Source organism: Carcharhinus amblyrhynchos, chromosome 14 (assembly GCF_965287045.1).
Source record: "Carcharhinus amblyrhynchos chromosome 14, sCarAmb.v2.hapA, whole genome shotgun sequence".
Lineage (NCBI taxonomy): Eukaryota > Metazoa > Chordata > Chondrichthyes > Carcharhiniformes > Carcharhinidae > Carcharhinus > Carcharhinus amblyrhynchos.
Genome location: NC_137337.1, coordinates 27,922,998 through 27,942,193, shown reverse-complemented (window position 1 = coordinate 27,942,193; position 19,196 = coordinate 27,922,998). Strand labels below are relative to the sequence as shown.

The 19,196-nt window shown below is 42.4% G+C and overlaps 1 protein-coding gene across 1 annotated transcript; it reads right to left on the bottom strand.

The window, feature by feature from the left end:
• Positions 1–12,175: 12,175 nt before the first annotated feature.
• mgat2 (alpha-1,6-mannosyl-glycoprotein 2-beta-N-acetylglucosaminyltransferase) lies at positions 12,176–14,999 on the bottom strand. Its single transcript, XM_080202480.1, has one exon. The coding sequence runs from the start codon at positions 14,758–14,760 to the stop codon at positions 13,453–13,455; it is 1,308 nt and encodes a 435-aa protein (XP_080058606.1). The 5' UTR covers positions 14,761–14,999; the 3' UTR covers positions 12,176–13,452.
• Positions 15,000–19,196: the final 4,197 nt, after the last annotated feature.

Sequence of the window (19,196 nt, the reverse complement as noted above, 5' to 3'; positions counted from 1 at the left end):
AGAAGTGTGAAATTATACATTTTGGTAGCAAGAATGAGGAAAAGCAAGATAAGATAAAGGTTAAGATTCTAAAGGCGATGCAGGAACAGGGAGAACTGAGGGTATACGTGTTAAATGTGATATGTTGAGAAAGTAGACAAAAAGGTATTTAAGACCCTAGACTTTACTGAATACAGAAGCAAGGAAGCTTTATGAAACATTGATTCAGCTTCAACTGGAGTTTGTATCCAATTCAGGTATTGCACTTTAGAAAGGATATAAAGGCTTTGAAGACAGTGCACAAAACATTTACCACAATGGTTCCAGTGTGGATAGATTGAAGACAAAAGTTGAAGGGAGTTTTGATCGAAGTGTCCAAATTCATAAGAGGTTTAGACAGTAGTTAGAAATTGTTATCACTGGTAGAAGCGTTGAACATATGGACATGTGAATTGGGAATATATGTAGACCATTTAGCCCTTCAATCCGCCATTGATAACGGTTCATCTGATTTTGTGGTCTCAACTCCACATTCTGCCTACCCCCCAATAACTTTTGACTTCCTTGTTAATCAAAAATGCTGCCTTAAAACTATTCAATAACCCTGCCTCACCGGTCTCTAGGGAAGAGAATTCCAAAGGGCCATGACCCTCAAAAACATTCTTCTCATCTCCTTCTTAAATGGAAGTTGGCTTATTTTTAAACTGTCCCTAATTCTAGTCTCCCATAAGGGAAAAATATCTCATCCAGCATTCACACTGTCAAATCCCCTCGGGATCATACATGTTTAATAAGATTGCCTCTTATTCTTTAAACTCCAATTGGTATATATAGGCCCACTCTGTCCAACATTTCCTCGTAAGCTAAACCACCCCCATCACCAACAAACACCTGCATCCCAGGTATCAGTTGAGTGAATCTTCTTTGAACTACTTTTAACTTGTCTCCTTTTTTTAGATGAAATCAAAGTTGTACATAGTACTCCAGATATGGTTTTACTAAGCATAGCAAAATGTCCCTACTTTTATATTCCATTCCCCTTGCAACAAACTACAAGGTTCCATTTGCCTTCTCAGTCATTTGCTGTACCTGCATGTGATTTAATTTTTTGTGATTCATGTACCAGAACATCCAGGTCCCTCTACTTCAGTGTTCTACAATCTTTGCTGTTGAAATAATACGCTGTTTTTCATCTGTCAAATCTTTGTCCTCTCTTTGCAGACTCTTTATGTCCTCTTCACAACTTATTTTCGCACCTATCAGCAAATTTAGTAACCATTCATTTTGTTCCTTCATCCATGTCACTGATACAAAGTAGTTGAGGCTGCAATCCTGATCCCTGTGGACGCCACTTGTCACATCTTGCCAACCTGAAAATGGCCCATTTATGGCTCACCTATGGTTCCTTTTTACTAACCAATCCTCTATCCATGCTAATATGTTGCCCCCTACACCACGAGCTCTTAATTTGTGTAGTAACCTCTCTCATGGCACCTTGTCAAATACCTTCTGGAAATTAAAGGACACCACATCCATGCGTCCGCTTTTATCAACATTGCTCATTACTTTTGCAAAGTATTCCAATAAATTAGTCAAGCATGATTTCCCTTTCATGAAACCATATTGATTCTGCCTGATTGCATTAAGATTTTCTACGTGTCCTGCTATAACTTTAATAATCGATCCCAGCAATTTCCTTATATATGTTGAGCTATCTGGCCTGTAGTTTTCTGCTCTCTGTCTCCCTCCTTTCTTGAATAGGGGAGTCACATTCATTATTTTCCAATCTGATACGGCCTTTCCAGAATCAAGGGAATTTTGGAAAATTGAAATCAATGCATCTACTATTTCAGCAGCCACTTTAAATACTCAAGGATGAAATCCATTAGGACCTGGGGACTTGTCAGCTTTTAGTTCTAATAATTTTCTAAGTAACCTATACCTGGTGATTGTAATTGTTTTAAGCTCCTTCTTTCATCTTCCTATTCACAATTATTTCTGGGATGTTATTTGTATCTTTTACAGTAAAGGCACATAAAATTTCTGCTCAATTCATTCATCAGTTCCTTATTTTCTATTAATACTTCAGATTCACTCTCCAGAGGACCAATGCTCGCTTTCCTTTTTATTTCCTTTTTAAATATCTGCAGAAACTCTTACTGTTTTTATATTTCTAACTAGATTTCTCTCATACTCTAATTTTTCCCTTTTTTTAGTCATTCTTTGCTGTTCTTTATATTCTTCCTAATCCTCTGACCTGCTACTCACATTTGTGAAGTATATGCTTTTTCTTTCAATTTGATAATATCTTTAACTTCTTTAGTTAGCAATGGATGATTCATTCTTCCCTTAGTAATTTTTTTCTCACTGCAATGTATTTTTTTGGAGTATTCTGAAATAGCGCTTGAATATAAGCCACTGCGTTTCTACTGACCTAACCTTTACCCTAATTTCTCAGTTAACCGTAGCCAGCTCTGTCTGCATGCCCTCATAATTGCCCTTAATTAATGTGAACACTAGTTTTGGATCCACACCTCTCTCCCTCAAACTCAGTGTGAGAATCATATTGTGATCACTGCTAACTAGGACTCATTAATGAAAGAGTCACTACAAAATCATTAATACTGTTTCATTGTACTTTATCAGATCTAGTATAGTCTGCCCTTTGGTTGATGCTTGAACATGCTGTTTTAACGGTCAATGAACTCATCATCCAGACTATCTTTACCAATCTGATACAGCAAATCCATACGTACATTGAAATTATCCATGAATTTTCACTGTATCTTTCTCACAGAGCCCCATTATCTCTGCGTGTATATCCCGTCCTACAATGTTGTTTATGTTGAGGAGCCTAGAAATCACTCCCACAAGTGACTTCTTATGTTTACTATTTCTCATCACTGCCCAAATTGATTCTGCACCTTGATCTCCAGAACTAGGGTAAAATAACTTTATTGTACCAATGTCACCCTTAATTAACAGAGCTACCCCTCTACGTTTTTCTACCTTTATATCCATCATAATTGTCAAGTTCTCTTGAATATTCAGGTCCTATCTTGTTCATCCTGCAGTCATGTTGCTGGAATTTTTATTTAATTTATTAATGTCACAATTAGTCTTACATTAACATTGCAATGAAGTTACTGTGAAAATCCGCTGGTTGCCACATTCTGGTGCCTTTTCGGGTACACTGAGGGAGAATTTAGCATAGCCAATGCACCTAACTAGCACACCTTTCAGACCATGGGAGGAAACCTGAGATGCTGGACAAAATCCATGCAGTCACAGGGAGAACATTCAAACTCCACACAAACAGTGACTCAAGCCAGCTGTGAGGCTGCAGTGCTAACCATTATGCCACCATGCTGCCCATGGCCATCTGATCATAACTGTTTATTCCTACTCACACTGTCAACTTATCTGTTACAAATTCTACGTGCATCCAAATAGTCTTTGGTTTAGTTCTTTTGCTATTTTTGTAACATCAAACCTCGTCTCTGGTGCACTGTCAGGTTAGTAGCCTCTGTCCCTTCCTGCCACACTCTGATCATTATTTCCCTTATACCTACCTTGCTGTCTTGCCTTGTCTTCTTTAATTTACCACATCTGCCCAAACTTAAACACTCACTATTTAATAATCCCACTATTTAGTTCAAAGTCCCCTCTGCTGCCTTAGTTATATGACTCGTCTGAACGTTCCCAGTATAAAGATCATCCCGATGGTACAGCTCCCACTTTTGCCAGTACTGCTGTCAGTGCCCCATTTCTCCCATACTGATCTTTGAGGTATACATTTAGCTCTGTAATCTGAGTTACTTTATGTCAATTTTCTTGTGGCTCAACTAGTAATCCAGAGATTGTTACCTTTGAAGTTCTGCTCAATTTAGCCCCCATCTGCTCATGTTCCCTCAGCAGAACCTTTTTCCCAGTTTTATCTATATCATTCTACATGGAACCATGGTCACTGGGTGTCCCCCCACCCCCCTCCCCAGCCCAGAGCAGGCAACACAGCCATCTGGACTCCGGCTCCCATTTTGGAGGGCACCAATTTAAAATGATTGCCAAAAGAATCAATGGCAACATGAGGTGTCTTTCTATGCAGTATTTTTTAAAAATTGTCTTTTTCTGTCCTTCCACTATCCCATCACTCATTTTTTAATTTGAAATGTCTATGTCTATCCCAGCTTTAAGCCAGTAAAATAAATTGAACATAGCCACATTACTGGAGTGACTAGGCCAAACTATGACGTGTTTCTGAAGTTAAAACCTGAAATGTATTTTTAAAAGAAGAATGAGGATCTATGACCCATTTATGTGCCATGACTCACTCCTGTATTTGTTGCTTGCAAGCTAAGCAAGACAGCAAATCCTGCACCAGAGATCGTGTTTCTCTTATTAAATATAAATTATTCTGTGCCTTTTGTTCCCTGTATTTTACACTGAGAACCAGAATACTTATAGATAACATGTGTTCCATGTAAAAGTATGAAAGCCGCGCACTTTAAGTGACTAAATAAAGATGCAATATGTTCTAAGTTTGATCCTTTATCTAGGGTGGCCTTGGCTTCAGCTGGGTTATTGAAGAAGCTATTCAGCTGTGGATCCTGCTAAGGACCTCGATTTATAGATCCATAGACATTTGCAGCACAGAAAGAGGCCATTTGGCCCAAGCCAGTCAATTAAGATCTGACTACACTAATCCCATTTTTCAGTGCTTGGCCTCTAGCTCTGGAGGTTATAGTAGCGCAAGTGACTATCTAAATACTTTTTAAATGTTACGAGAATTTTTGACTAAACCACCCTTTAGGCAGAGAGTTCCAGACTTTCATTACCCTCTGTGTAAAAAAGCTTCTGCTCAACTCAGTTTTTAGCTTTCTATCCATTACCTTAAATCTATGCTTCCTGATTACTGATGCCTTCACTAATGAAAAAGGTGCCTTCCAATCCACCCTATCTATGCCCCTCATAATCTTGGATTCCACTATCAGATCACCTCTCAAACTTTCCTGCGCCAAGGAAAACAGCCCCAGTCTATCCAATTTTTCCTCACAGCTCAGACCCTCCAGCCCAGACAGCATCGTGGTAAATCTTAGCACCCTCTCCAGTGCAATTATATCCTTCCTATAATGTGGTGACAAGAACTAAATGCAGTGCTCCAGCTGTGGCCTAATGAGTACTTTATATGGGTCCTATCATAACCTCCCTACTCTTATTTTTTGTGCCTTGGTTAATAAGAACATAAGAAATAGGAGCAGGAGTAGGCCATCTAGCCCTTCGAGCCTGCCCCGCCATTCAATAAGATCATGGCTGATCTGTCGTGGCTCAGTTGCACATTCCCGCCCTCTCCCCATAACCCTTAATCCCCTCGCTTATCAAAAACCCATCAACCCGCGTCTTAAAAATATTTAGCGAGGCAGCCTCTACCACTTCAACGGGCAGAGAATTCCAGAGATTCACCACCCTTTGAGTGAAGAAGTTCCTCCTCAACTTCGTTCTAAACCACCCCCCCTTTATCTTGAGGCTGTGCCCCCTAGTCCTACTGTCCTTTCTGAGCAGGAAGAGTCTGTCCACCTCTATCCTATCCATCCCATTCATCATCTTATATGTCTCAATGAGATCTCCCCTCATTCTTCTGAACTCTAACGAGTACAAGCCTAGTTTATTCAGCATATGTCTTCTTAACTATCTTATGTATCTGCCCTGCCACCTTCAGGAATCTGCATAGGCATTCCAAGATCCCTCTGATCATCAGTACTTTCCAGGGTCCTACCATTGATAGTGTAATTCTTTGCCTTGTTAGCTCTCACCAAGTGCATTACCTCATATTTTTCCAGGTTGAATTCCATTTGCCACTGCTGTCCACTTGACCAGTCCGTTGATATCCTCCTGTAATCTATAGCTATCCTCCTCACTATTTAGCACCCTACTAATTTTCGTATCATCCACAAATCCCTCGATCATACATTTAAGTTCAAATCATTAATGTGCACACAAATAGCAAGAGCTCCAGCACTGAGCCCTGCAGAACATTATTGAAAGCAGGCTTCCAGTCACAGTAACATCCTTTTATCATCATCCTCTGTTTCCTCCCCCTCTCAGCCAATTCTGGATCCAGTGTGCCACTTTGCCTTGGATGGTCAATCTGCCATGAGGGACTTTATCAAATGCCTTGTTAAAATTCAAAGAGACCACATCGAATGCTTTACCCTCATCAACACTCCTGGTTATTTCCTCAAAAATTCAATTAAATTTGTCAAATATGACCTTGCTTTAACAAATCCATGCTGAATATCATTAATTAATTTACGTCTACCCAGGTGCAGATATTCTGTCCCTCAGATTTTTTCTGATAACTTCGGAACAATCAAGGTTAGACTGACTGGTGTATAATTTCCTGATCTATCCCTACCTCCCCTTTTCATTAATAGGACAATGTTAGAAGTCCACCAGTCCTCTTGCATCTCAGAATTTGAAAATTACTGCCAATGCTCCTGATATCTCTTCCCTTGCCTTCCTCAACAGATTGAAAAACATTTCACCTGGGCCTATGGATTTACCCACATTCAAAGCTGCAAATGTTTGTACTTTCACTCTCTCAATGAGTGTTTCCTTTAATATTTTACAATCCTCTATCTATAGTCAAATAGCTGCCAACAATAAATACTTCATTCAAATGTGTGGGATGAACCATTGGTTAATGCACACTGTGGCACAGTGGTTAGCACTGATGTCTCACAGTATCAGAAACCCAGGTTTGATTGCTGGCTTAGGTCACTGTCTGTGCAGAATCTGCATGTTCTCCCCGTGTCTGCGTAAGTTTCCTCAGATGCTCTGGTCTCTTCCTACAGTCCATAAGCTGTGCTGGTTAGGTGCATTGGCTATGCTAAACTCTCCCGCAGTGTACCTGAACAGGTGTCAGAGTGTAGTGACTAGGGGATTTTTACAGTAACTTCAATATGAGTAGAACTCAGGAATAGGAAAGGTGTAGTCACAATGTTGGAGGTTTAGTATAGGCCACCCAACTGCAGGAGATAGAGGAACAGATATGTAGGCAGATTTTGGCAGGCTGTAAAAATAACAGGGTTGTTTTAGTGGGAGATTTTAATTTCCTCCATATTGACTGGGACTCACTTAGTGCTAGGGGCATGGATGGGGCAGAGTTTGTAAGGAGCATCCAGGAGGGCTTCTCAAAACAGTAAATAGTCCAACTAGGGAAGGGGCCATACTGGACCTGGTATTGGGGAATGAGCCTGGCCAGGTGGTCAATGTTTCAGTAGGGGAGCAATTCGGGAATAGTGACCACAATTCAGTAAGCTTTAAGGTACTGATGGATAAAGATAAGTGTAGCCCTCAAGTTAATGTGCTAAATTGGGGCAGGCTAATTACAACAATATTAGACAGGAACTGAAGAATGTAGATTGGGGGCAGATGTTTGAGGGCAAATCAACATCTGGCGTGTGGGAGTCGTTCAAGTGCAAGTTGATAGGGATTCAGGACCGGCACATTTCTGTAAGGATGAAAGATAAGTATGGCTAGTTTTGGGAACCTTGGATAACAAGACCACTGTGAACCTAGTCAAAGAGAAAAAGGAAGCAACTGTCAAAGCTAGGAGGCTGGGAACACATGAAACAAGCGTGGAATACAAGGAAAATAGAAAGAAGCAATGAGTAAGGAGGGCTAAGAGGGGTCAAAAAAGCATTGGCCAACAGGATTAAGAAAAATTCCAAGGCTTTTTATACATATATAAAGAGCAAGAGGGTAGCCAGGGAGAGGGTTGGCCCAATCAAGGACAACAGAGGAAATCTGTGTGTGGAACCAGAGGAAATTAGCGAGGTATTAAATGAGTACTTGGCGTCAGTATTCACCAAAGAGAAGGACTTGGTGGATGATGAGTGTGGGAAAGGATGTGTAGATAGTTTGAGTCATGCTGAGATCAAAAAGGAGGAGGTATTGGGGTTCTTGAGGAACATTAAGGTAGGCAATTTCCCAGGGCCTGATGGGATATACCTCAGAATACTGAGAGAGGCAAGGGAGGAAATTGTTGGGGTTTTGAGAGAAATCTTTGTATCCTCACTGGCTACATGGGAGGTCCTAGAGGAGTGCAGAATAGCCAACGTTGTTCCTTTGTTTAAGAAGGGTAGCAAGAATAATCCAGGTAATTACAGGCTGCTAAGCCTTACATCAGTGGTAGGGAAAGTATTGGAGAGGATTCTTCGAGACAGGATTTATTCCCACGTGGAAATAAGTGGACGTATTAGTGAGGAGCATCATGGTTTTGTGAAGGGGAGGTTGTGTCTCATGAACTTGATCGCGTTTTCAAGGAAATGACGAAGATGATTAATGAGGGTAGGGCAGTGGATGTTGTCTACATGGACTTTACTAAGGCCTTTGACAAGGTCCCTCATGGCAGATTAGTGCAGAAGGTGAAGTTGCATGGGATCAGAAGTGAGCTGGCAAGGTTTTACAAAACTGGCTCAGTCAAAGAAAGAATAACAGTGGAAGGGTGCATTTCTGAATGGAGGGCTGTGACAAGTGGCGTTCCTTAGGGATCAGTGTTAGGACCTTTGCTATTTGTTATATAAATGATTTGGAGGAAAATGTGACTGGTTGGATCAGTAAGTTTGCAGATGACACAAAGGTTGGTGGATTTGCAGAGAGTGATGAGGATCATCAGAGGATACAGCAGGATATAGATCAGTTGGAAACTTGGGTGGAGAGATGGCAGGTGGAGTTTAATCCAGACAAATGAGGTAATGCATTTTGGAAGGTCTAATACAGACAGAAAATATACAGTAAATGGCAGAACCCTTAGAAGTATCAATAGGCAAAGGGATCTGGGTGTACGGGTACACAGGTCACTGAAAATGGGAATGCAAGTGGAGAAGGTACTCAAGAAGGCATACAGCATGCTTGCCTTCATTGCTAGGGCATTGAGTTTAAAAATTGGCAAGTCATGTTGCATCTTTATAGAAAATAGTTAGGCTGCACTTGGAATATAGTATTCAGTTCTGGTCGCCACACTACCAGAAGGATGTGGAGGCTTTGGAGAGGGTGCAGAAAAGATTTACCAGGATGTTGCCTGGTACGAAGGGCATTAGCTATGAGGAGAGGTTAGAGAAACTTGATTGTTCATTTCCCACGATATCAAGAAACAATTGAAAGCACTGAATATTGCAAAGGCTTTGACAATATTCTGCAATGATACAAAAGACTTCTGCTCCAGACCTAGCTTTGCGCTTACTGTTCCAGTGCAGCTACAACACTTGCATTTACCCAGCAAATATGAAAAAGTACCCATACATCTTGTCCACAGAAAGGAGAAATCCAACCAGGTCAATTACCATCCCATCAGTCTACTCTTGACCCAGCAAAGTGTTGGATGGACTTTTCAACAGTGCTTTCAAGTGGCATTTATTCAGCAATAACCTGCTTACTGATGCTCAGTTTTGGATTCCACCAGGGAGACTCAACTCTTGATCTCATTACAGCCTCAGTCCAAACATGGATAAAAGAGTTTAACTCAAGAGGAAAGGTGAGAGTGACTGTCCTTGTTATCAAGCCAACATTTGACTGAATGTAACATCAAGGAGCTCTAGCGAAACTGGAGTCATTGGGAATCAGGTGGAAAACTCTCCATTGTTCGGAGTCATACCTGATATAAATGAAGAGGGTAGTGTTTGTTGGATGTCATTCATCTCAGTCCCAGGACATCACTGCAGGACTAACTAGGTTCAAACATCTTCGGCTGTTTCATTAATGACTTTCCCTCCATCATAAGGTTGGAAGTGGGGATGTTCATTGATGATGGCACAGATACTGACTCAGATCATGTCCAAATGCAGCAAAACCTAGACAATATTCAAGCTTGAGCTGAAAAATGGCAAGTAATATTCAAGTGCCAGACAATGACTGTCTCCAACAAGAGAGAATCTAACCTTCTCCCCTTGGCATTGAATGGCATTACTATCTCTGAAACCCCCACCATCAACATCCTGGGGGATTAGCATTGACAAGGGGGAGGCGATGGCCAAGTTATGTTATCGTTAGACTATTAATTCAGAAACTCAGCTAGTGTTCTGGGGACACTATTGAATTCATCTACTGGTGACCCTGAAACCATTGATTGTCGGAAAAACCCAGCTGGTTCACTAATGTACTTTAGGGAAGGAAATTTGCTGTCATGCCTGACCCGGCCTACATGTAACTCCAGAGCCATGGTAGTGTGGTTGACTCTCAACTGCCTTTTGAACAAGGGCATCTAGGAATGGGCAATAAATCATAGAATGTCTACTATACAAGAGGCCATTCGGCCCATCAAGACTGCACCAACAATAATCCCACCTAGGCCCTGTCCCCATAATCCCATGTATTTACCCTGCTTGTCCCGATAATAAGGAGCAATTTAACATGGCCAATCAACCTAACGTGCACATCTTTGGTGTATGGGAGGAAACTCACACAGACATGGGGAGAATGTGCAAACTCCACACAGACAGTGACCTGCGGCTGGAATTGAACCTGGGTCCCTGGCTCTGAGAGGCAACAGTGCTAACCATTGTGCCAACATGCTGCCTGTAAATGCTGGTCAGCCAACTACATTCATATTTACACGATTTATGCAGCCCCCTACAATGGATACTGGATATCCAGTGTCCAATTAGCTTATGAGTTGAGTTGCTCTCTCCTAGCTTGGAAACAAAGGAACAAAACTCAACCTACTGCTAGAAGCTGAAAAACGAATACCTCCATCTGCTCTTCACCAAACACCCAATTTATTATACAGTGTCCTGCTATGCTTTATGATGCACCTGTGAAGTTTCTTGGATCATTATATTAAAATGAGATGTTATGTTTTTCCTTGTTGCATATTATGAAAGGTCAGCATGAGAAAAACAGATGAGCAAACATAGGACATAGGAACCTTGCAATTCCACAGTTTATGGCATAGCATGCAAATAGTAGTTGTCAGGAATATTATACAGAGTGCTAAGAGTGCTATCATATGGAAGCAGGGCCATAAAATGGAAAACAGCACATCTGGACAAAATGGTATGGTTAACTGCATTAACAGTTGGAGAATGGAGGATAACCTATTACAAACACAGAAAATCTCAAGTCTTAAGTTTAGCAAGGATAGCCACACTGTAGCAGCAAAGTAAGATTAGAGGGAATTGAACAAAGAAGGTTGGATGTGATATTGACAGCAAATTCAAGGACCTCAGAAAAAGGGAGATTGATGATGGACTAATAATTGCTGGAGGTAAATCATATTTTTTTTATTGAGGAATGGGATAAAGATAGCAGTTTTGAAAGGAGACATAATGCCTGAGAAAGTGGTAGCTGGAGACCACAAATAAACCAGGAGTATTTTGTTTGGTGAGGAATGAAGCAACTTTGGTGGTTTTGAAAGGAAAATGGAAAGTGCCGCAAGACATTAACAAGATTAGTTTCTACGTGAGCCAGGAATTGAATAAGTGGATCAAGGGGATAGAAGATGAACCTTGTGATATGAAACTGTTCGTGTAGAGAAGGCTAAAGGAAAAATACACACATCTAGATGGATGACCTTTTCATACCTGACATGACATTTGAGGCAAGAGTGGGGTTTTGCTGAACTATTCCAGTGATATTACATGTACAGAATATTTTTGTGCAGCTCTACAGGACTAGTATCTCTGTGTCCCACAGTTTGAATTTTGATCTAAAGTTGTTGTTCAATCACACTGGCACAAGGTGGTGCTCCCAACAAGTGATACTGCTAGAACGACATAGCAGCATGGACAATCTTACTCAGTTTCGATATGGGAAAATATATTTTTATGAGCACATCCTGAAACTCAAAAACAGCACTGTGGGTCTATCTGTATCACATGGACTACAGCAGTTCAAGGTCTCAGCTTACATTCAGCTTCTCAAAGGGAGCTACCGACAGGCAATAAATGTTGGCCTTGCTAGCAACACATATCTGTGAATGAATAATATGTCAGTTTTTATTTTCCTACATAGAATGTGTAAATACTTTAGAAAAAAATTGCCCATGACTCTTTCCTTCTACCCTTATAACTTTTAAACTGCAGTGGTGCAACTGATAGAGAAGAAGTGTTCAAAAAGCAAATTGCAGTGTAGTAACGAGAAAAGCCTAAGCAAATGTTAAAGCACATAGTAAATAATATCTCCTACATTTCACAAAGAATTGCTTTTCTGTTCCTTTTATTTGAGGTGGCTGTACATGAAATACAAAAAAAAAATTACAACCAAGGCATTTGTTTTTAAACAGTGGATCACTTCAGGTATTTCAAAGTGCCATGAAGCAGCATCTGCTAAGTTGGCTGAACCCAATTAATTCCAACTACTGGGAATATAGACATGCCAGTTTTTTTGAATGCTATTATAAACATTTAACTGAAAACACTGCATTGTTGTCTCAGTTACAGATTTGTGCTTTAAGAGAACAGTATTGTCACTAAGATATCAATAGTTTATTGGTAAGTGGACAAAATTTTCACAGCCACAGTAGGTGATATCTTTCCTTTACTAAAACTTGAGCAAACAGTGGGGCACTTTTGAATTTTTCAAATTAATTCCACTTGAACTTTTAAAGACACCCAGTGCTTTTGCTTTTTAGTTCCAGGCATTATGTGAAGGGAGAATTAGAGTTTTATATAATAGTAAGTAAGTAATTTTGTTTGCGGGTTTCTTACTGGTGGTGAAAGTAACTTGATGGTAGATTTATTCACTAGTGTTCCACACATTAAGGCATATTACTGTGTGGTATTTTTCTTATAGTATTGATACATTAAAATAGCAAAGTGACAACACTGAGCCAAAGAAATCTCATCTGTAAAGTTAACTAAACAATGAAAACAGAACTGTGAAATTACACTCATAGCATGAAATGAGCACCTTTGGCTTCTTTGCCTTCTTAAAAGTTGCATACACCATTTTCTTTTCTTCAGTCACCAGAACATCCATAAAGTTAATGAAGAAAATGGTAAGTCTTATTTTCTTTAAAAAAAAACAAAATGCATCTTCCTGCTGCACTTCTTGTAAAGGCAGTGACTCATGACTGGGTACAGCTCCACACACACCAGTAGTTTTCCAGCACTTTATTTTTCAAATGCAAGCCCAGTCAGTGAATGTCAACAAAGCTATATTCAAATTTGGCAGCCGAGCCAAATCTGTCCTTATCCAACGGTGTCAAAATTAAATTTCCAGCATGGTCACTGGACAGTGATCAGAAATGGGCACTATGGCTGAATTTTCCTCGTTAACCCAGACCAGGTTTACCTGGGGCCACCACAGTAAACCTCAATATCACACCTTCTCGGTGTATATTTACTAAGCCATCAGGGCAGCCATTTAGTTAGAATTTTGAAAGTCAAGGATTGTATCCTATCGTTGTATTTTTGTAACAGGAGAAAGCTAAACAACTATTAAAAACATGATCTGGTATGGAAATTCGTCACATCATTACTGGAGCCGACGGTAGGTAGCACAAAGTTCATGGTCCCTAATATCTCCCCACCCTCCATTTTTTACATGTGGGCTGATTGCCGCCAATGGATATATTTCACTTATTGTCATGGTTTCGGGAAACAAATGCTGCATGTTGCCGCTTATAATTCTGTCAATTTTAGAGATTTCAACAGATGGCATGCAAGCTTTTTTGTGATGCATACCACAATCTCCGGCATGGAAAATGCGGGGTGCTTCACACACCATAACCTTCCAGTACCGAGGCAAACAGGACACCGTTAAATACTGTAATGTCCAGTCCCAGTTGTAGTCATCATACTCACAGAAAGTATCTGTGCACTCAATCATTTTTTGATACGTGTCTCTAGTCATAGCCATGCCCATGTTGTGTTCTGTTGATCGCCAGGTTTTCACTTCCACCTTACTGGTTTTATCTGCGAAATCGCTGACACGTACGTATGTACCCAGGGACAATATGTCACAGTCGGGACAACTTTCAGCCTTTAGACGCCACATATCCTTCAAGACGTAATAGAAATCGGGTGATAAATAGTGGTCTTCTTCAATGAAGAGCACCAAACCCTTATGATCTTCCAAAACTTTTACCCTTTCCCACACGAAATGCAACTTCCACCACCAGTGATGTTTGGTCTGGCAGAATTTGGATTCGCGATAGTGGCCAAACGAGTCCGGATACTCAGCGTTGATACAGCCCATTTTTAAAGCATTGGCCTTGCTTATGTCGCGGGGGCAGTCTCTGGGATCGTGTCCCGGGAATTCGTTGGGATACAGCTGGATGCTGAATGGAAAGAATATCTGCAGCACTTGACAAAAGTCGACCGAGGCCACGATTTGGTTGATCTGCGGGGACCAGAAGTCGTGGCTGAAGATGAGCAGGACGTTTTCTATCCCCTTGGCCTTGCGGAGCGAATTGACGAGGAGTTGCAGGTACTCAGGTCGGTTGTGGACCTGCACCACCAGCACCAAGTCGTTTGCGGGACGCGTCTTGATGGTGTCCTGGTTTCGGACCGTCTGATCAAAGTTCAGCTGGTAGACGATGCCGCGGTACACCAGGGTCAGGTTGTCGACCTCGGGCCGCTCGAACCTGCCTGCCTGCGACTCGTTGGAAGCTCTCCTGGCCGGCTGTGCGCCGCCCGTCCGCCCGCCACCTCTGGACGTGTCCTCGTCCCTGGGAAAGGCCTCGCTCTTCCTGGGCTTCCCGCCGCTCCAGAAGGCGAAGGCGGCGACCAGCACGACCAGAGCCAGCAGCAGCACCTTCCTCTTGTAGATGCGGAACCTCATGTTGAGCGACCCAGCCAGCGGCGACCGCCGCCTTGTGACTGAGAGCAGCGGGGCTGTTACTGATAAACAGCGACTCAGAGAGGGAGGGAACTTCCGATTATAACCCGCGGCGACATCCGCCACGCAGCCGGCCACCCGGCCTCAGGCAAGCTGCCATCCCACACTACAGCCCTTCCAGCCGGCACTGCCGCCGTACTTTACTCCGAGGCCCAGGGACAAGGCGGCCTGGTTGGGGGGGGGGGGGGGGGGAGGTTTCTGGCCCAGGAAGGGGAAGACACACTGTGAAGAAGGCCAGCTGCTCCGACAGCCTCTCACTCCCGGAAGAGAGCCAATGGCAGTACGGAGGGCAGGGTGAATCCGGGTTGGGATGCGGCCAGGAAGAGCTCCCACCTTCCCCTCAGCCACTCCCTCCCCCACCACTCCGCCTCAGAATTTGAATCGAAGCCGGCATTCGGCTCGCTAACGGCCAGCCCGCTCCTCACCTGCCTCCCAGCGTCTGCGCAGCCACCAACTGTCACCCCGCTCCTCCCGCCCGCCACGACCCTCTCCCCATTGGAGCGCTCTGTGGGGACCGCCCACCCTGCACACAAGCCCAATGCTGTATGGTCCTCCAGCCTGTCAATCACCGTAAGACCAACGCTGTTTGGTTCGCTCGCCTGCCCATCATCGCCCACTAGACCATGCTGTGTGGCCCGCTCGCCTGTCAATCACAGCAAGACTAACGCTGTTTGGTCCGCTCGCCTGTTCATCACCGCCCACCCGCACGTAAGACCAATGCTGTTTGGTCCGCTCTCCTATCCATCACCACCCACAAGGTTAACGCTGTATGGTCGATCGGACTGTCCATCACCGCCTATCTCACGTTGACTGGCTACTCTCGGTCTCGTAGGCCCGAAATTTGCAGGCGGCGCGGACGGATGACGTCGTGACAACCTGGTCGCGCTCTGTTTACTGCGGTTTAACTGGAATCAGCACCTCAGGGTCTCAAAGCAAATCATTGCAACTAGAGCTAAACACTCTAATGCTGTGAATCTCAAACAAAAACAGAAAATGCGGGAAATACTCTGCATCTCTGGCATCGGTGGAGAGGGAAGGGTCAACTACCTGAAATGTTGACCTTGTGCCCTCTCCACGGATGCTACATTTAGTTTATTTGCGATTGTGTAATGTGTACCTTGTTCTTGTCTGAAACCTGATCCTACTGGCTGGGTTCTGAGAGTGACTAAACCGGTTTCCTGTCCTCCACAAGTTTCAGTCTAAATGGCAATCGTGCAACAAGTGATATATGTCTTCTCTCCCTCCAAAGGAAGGCTGTTAGTCTCAACATCAATAGAAACGCTGAAAAAAGAACACAATAAATGTGGGTGTTCCACAAATTGAAAAGAGTGCCCATACCACAATGCCAGGACACCACTGTGGTACAGTGGTTAACACTTGCTTCATAGCACCTGTGACCCAGGTCCATTTCCCAGCTTGGGTTATTCTGTGGAGTCTATACAGTCTCCTTGTGTCTGCGTAGGTTTCCTTCCAGTCTGAAAGATGTGCTGGTTAAGTGCAGTGGCTATGCTAAATTCTCCCTCAATGTACCCAAAGCGCTGTAGTGTGGCAACTAGGGGATTTTCACAGTAACTTCATTGCAGTGTTAACATATGCCTACTCATGACACTAATAAATAAATTTTAAATTGTGTTGGAAAGAGGGGCCAACACCCATTATACTTATACTTTGGAAGCGTTGACATCATAGTTCATATCTGTATCTTGCCAATAGTTTTGAATGTGGTTGGCATTAGCTGAACCAGATATGATCCGCTGATACAGTAGTCATCATGATAATGAAAAACCTATAAATGAACATTTTCTAAAGCCAGGTCTTGGAGATTCCAAATGAAAGGGCTGTGACTATTTCCTCTGGCAACCATAGCGTCCCCACAATGGGATTTTTCTTGGAAAGGAAGATTGCAGATCTTATTAAGTGGGGTTGCATGTCCTACTCCTTATTTGCATGTGCACTGTCTTGGGAACAAATGGTCTTTTGTAACTTGTCCACGTGACTTCCTCATGTTTTGTCATTGTCAGAGGACAATCAGTACTGCAGCATCTATTTATTCATAGATGTTTAATTTTCCTCCACCTTCCAGACTAACTGAATAGGAAAAGAATGTCCTGCATGCAATGGAAGTTTCTTTGCTTGCATCAAGTTTTTGATTGTGTATAGTAGTTGATTGCATATGTGGCTGTAGAATTCCATTGTGTTCATGTCAGGACGAGCCTGGGTATATAATTGTTCTGATTACAATCAGCCAATTTCAAAAGACTGCTATTAACATATAGTATCTGTACTTATTTGGATTTTAACATCACAGTCATTATCTGATTTGTCTGATATGTACCTGCATTTAATGGATTAGACAGATTGCTGTCTTCTGCCAAGTATGTGAAATTTATGGGGGGTCATGGAAGACAGTATTTCTTGGATGAAGAGAATATCAGTTCACGGTACAGTAACATGGTGCTATGTTACTGGACTAGTCAGTCAGAATTCATGTTGATAATCCATGTCCATTTTGAAAATTTAAATTCAGATTTAAAAGTCTCTGTTCTATCAGTAGCTTGAGGGTTACGACTGACCAGATGCTGAAACGGACCAGCCATACAAACACTGTAGCTAAAACAGCGTAGAATCATACAGCATAGAACAGCCCCATCAAGTCCACACTGGCACATTAGAAATACCTAATCTCATCTGTCAGCACTTGGCCCATAGCCCTGTATGTTATATGCCAAGTGCTCATCCAGATAGTTTTTAAAGGATGTGAGGCAACCTGTCTCTACCACTCTCCCAGGAAGCATATTCCAGATCACCACTACTCTCTGGGTAAAAAAGTTTTCCCCTCACATTCCCCAAAATCTTCTGCCCCTCACCTTGAACCTATATCCCCTTGTAACTAACCCTTCAACTAAGGAGAATTGCTGCTCCTTATCCACTCTGCCCATGTCTTGTACACCTCGATCAGATTGCTCCTCAGTCTTCTCTGCTCCAGCAAAAACAACCCAAGTCTATGCAACCTCTCTTCATAACTTAAATGTTCCATCCCAGGCAGCATCCTGGTGGTGAATGTCCTTTGCACCGCTTCCAGTGCAATTACATCGTTCTGATAATGTGGTGATCAGAACAGCACACAGTACTCTGGCTATGGCCTCACCAAAGTTCTATACAACTCCAACATGATTTCTGTTTTTGTAACCTATGCCTTGATTGATAAGGGTAAGTGACCCATATTGCCTTTTTTACCATTCTAACATGCCTTTCCACTTTCAGAGATCTGCAGACAAACATGCCAAGGTTCCTTTGTTCCACTGAACTTCCTAGTGTCCTACCATTCACTGAGTACTTCCTTATCAAATTACTCTTTCCAAAGTGTATCACCTCACACTTTGTGGTTAAATTCCATCTGCCATTTATCTGCCCATTTGACGATTTTGTCTTTTTTTTTGTATCTTCTAGTGGCCCAAGACATTCCACCTCACTGTTAACCACCTGTCCAATTTTTATGTAATCTGCAAATTTACTAATCCTACAGGGGGAAGGGGGTAGGATTAACTAACATGTTATTTGAAAAAAAGATGAAAAATAAGGAGCCCAACACTGATTCCTGTGGTAGGCCGCTGGCTTCTAGTCACTAAAGCAGCCTTCTGTCATCACCCTCTGTCTTCTACAGCTGAGCCTATTTTGAATCCACTTTATCAAATTACCCTGTATCCCATGTGAATTTACCTTCTTTACAAGCAGGCCAGAGGCTAGGAATTCTGCAGACAGTAACTCACCAGACCACCCCCCCCCCCCAAAGAGACTGTCCACCACCTACAATGCCCAAGTCAAAAGTGATGGAATACTCTCCACTTCCTCACTGTCAGGCCCACGCACACTGTGCTATTGGGCTGTACTAACAACTTTGCTCAGGGGCTCAATAATGCAGCAATGTCACAGAAGAATTTCAAATGACCTTCCAATGTGATATTTCTTCTACTTCATCCATCTTTTCTGGCACAGATTTTTTCCATTACATGAATGGTTACCTATCTGATGTGATTTCCAACTCAGCTGCCATGTGCCTGCCCCTCCTCTGGCCAATTAGATGCATTTTAACAAATTCAGTAAATCTTAAAAGGGAAAATGGGTCAAAAATTGACATGAGCACTGGAAGGGTGAGCCGATTTGATATAATACTCGGTGCGATACACCAATGAACTCAGAACGTAATTATCTCACAATTAATTATTGGATTTAGAGGTAGGCTATGGCACAATTAACAAATGAACACACCAACTAACTAAAACACACACACACACCCCCCCCCCCAACTAACAAACACACACACACACACACACCCCCAACTAACTAACACACACACACACACACACACACACACCCCC

Bases quoted from the DNA above. Each gene is read 5' to 3' on its own strand.
- mgat2 (XM_080202480.1), bottom strand. From the start codon at position 14,760: ATGAGGTTCCGCATCTACAAGAGGAAGGTGCTGCTGCTGGCTCTGGTC.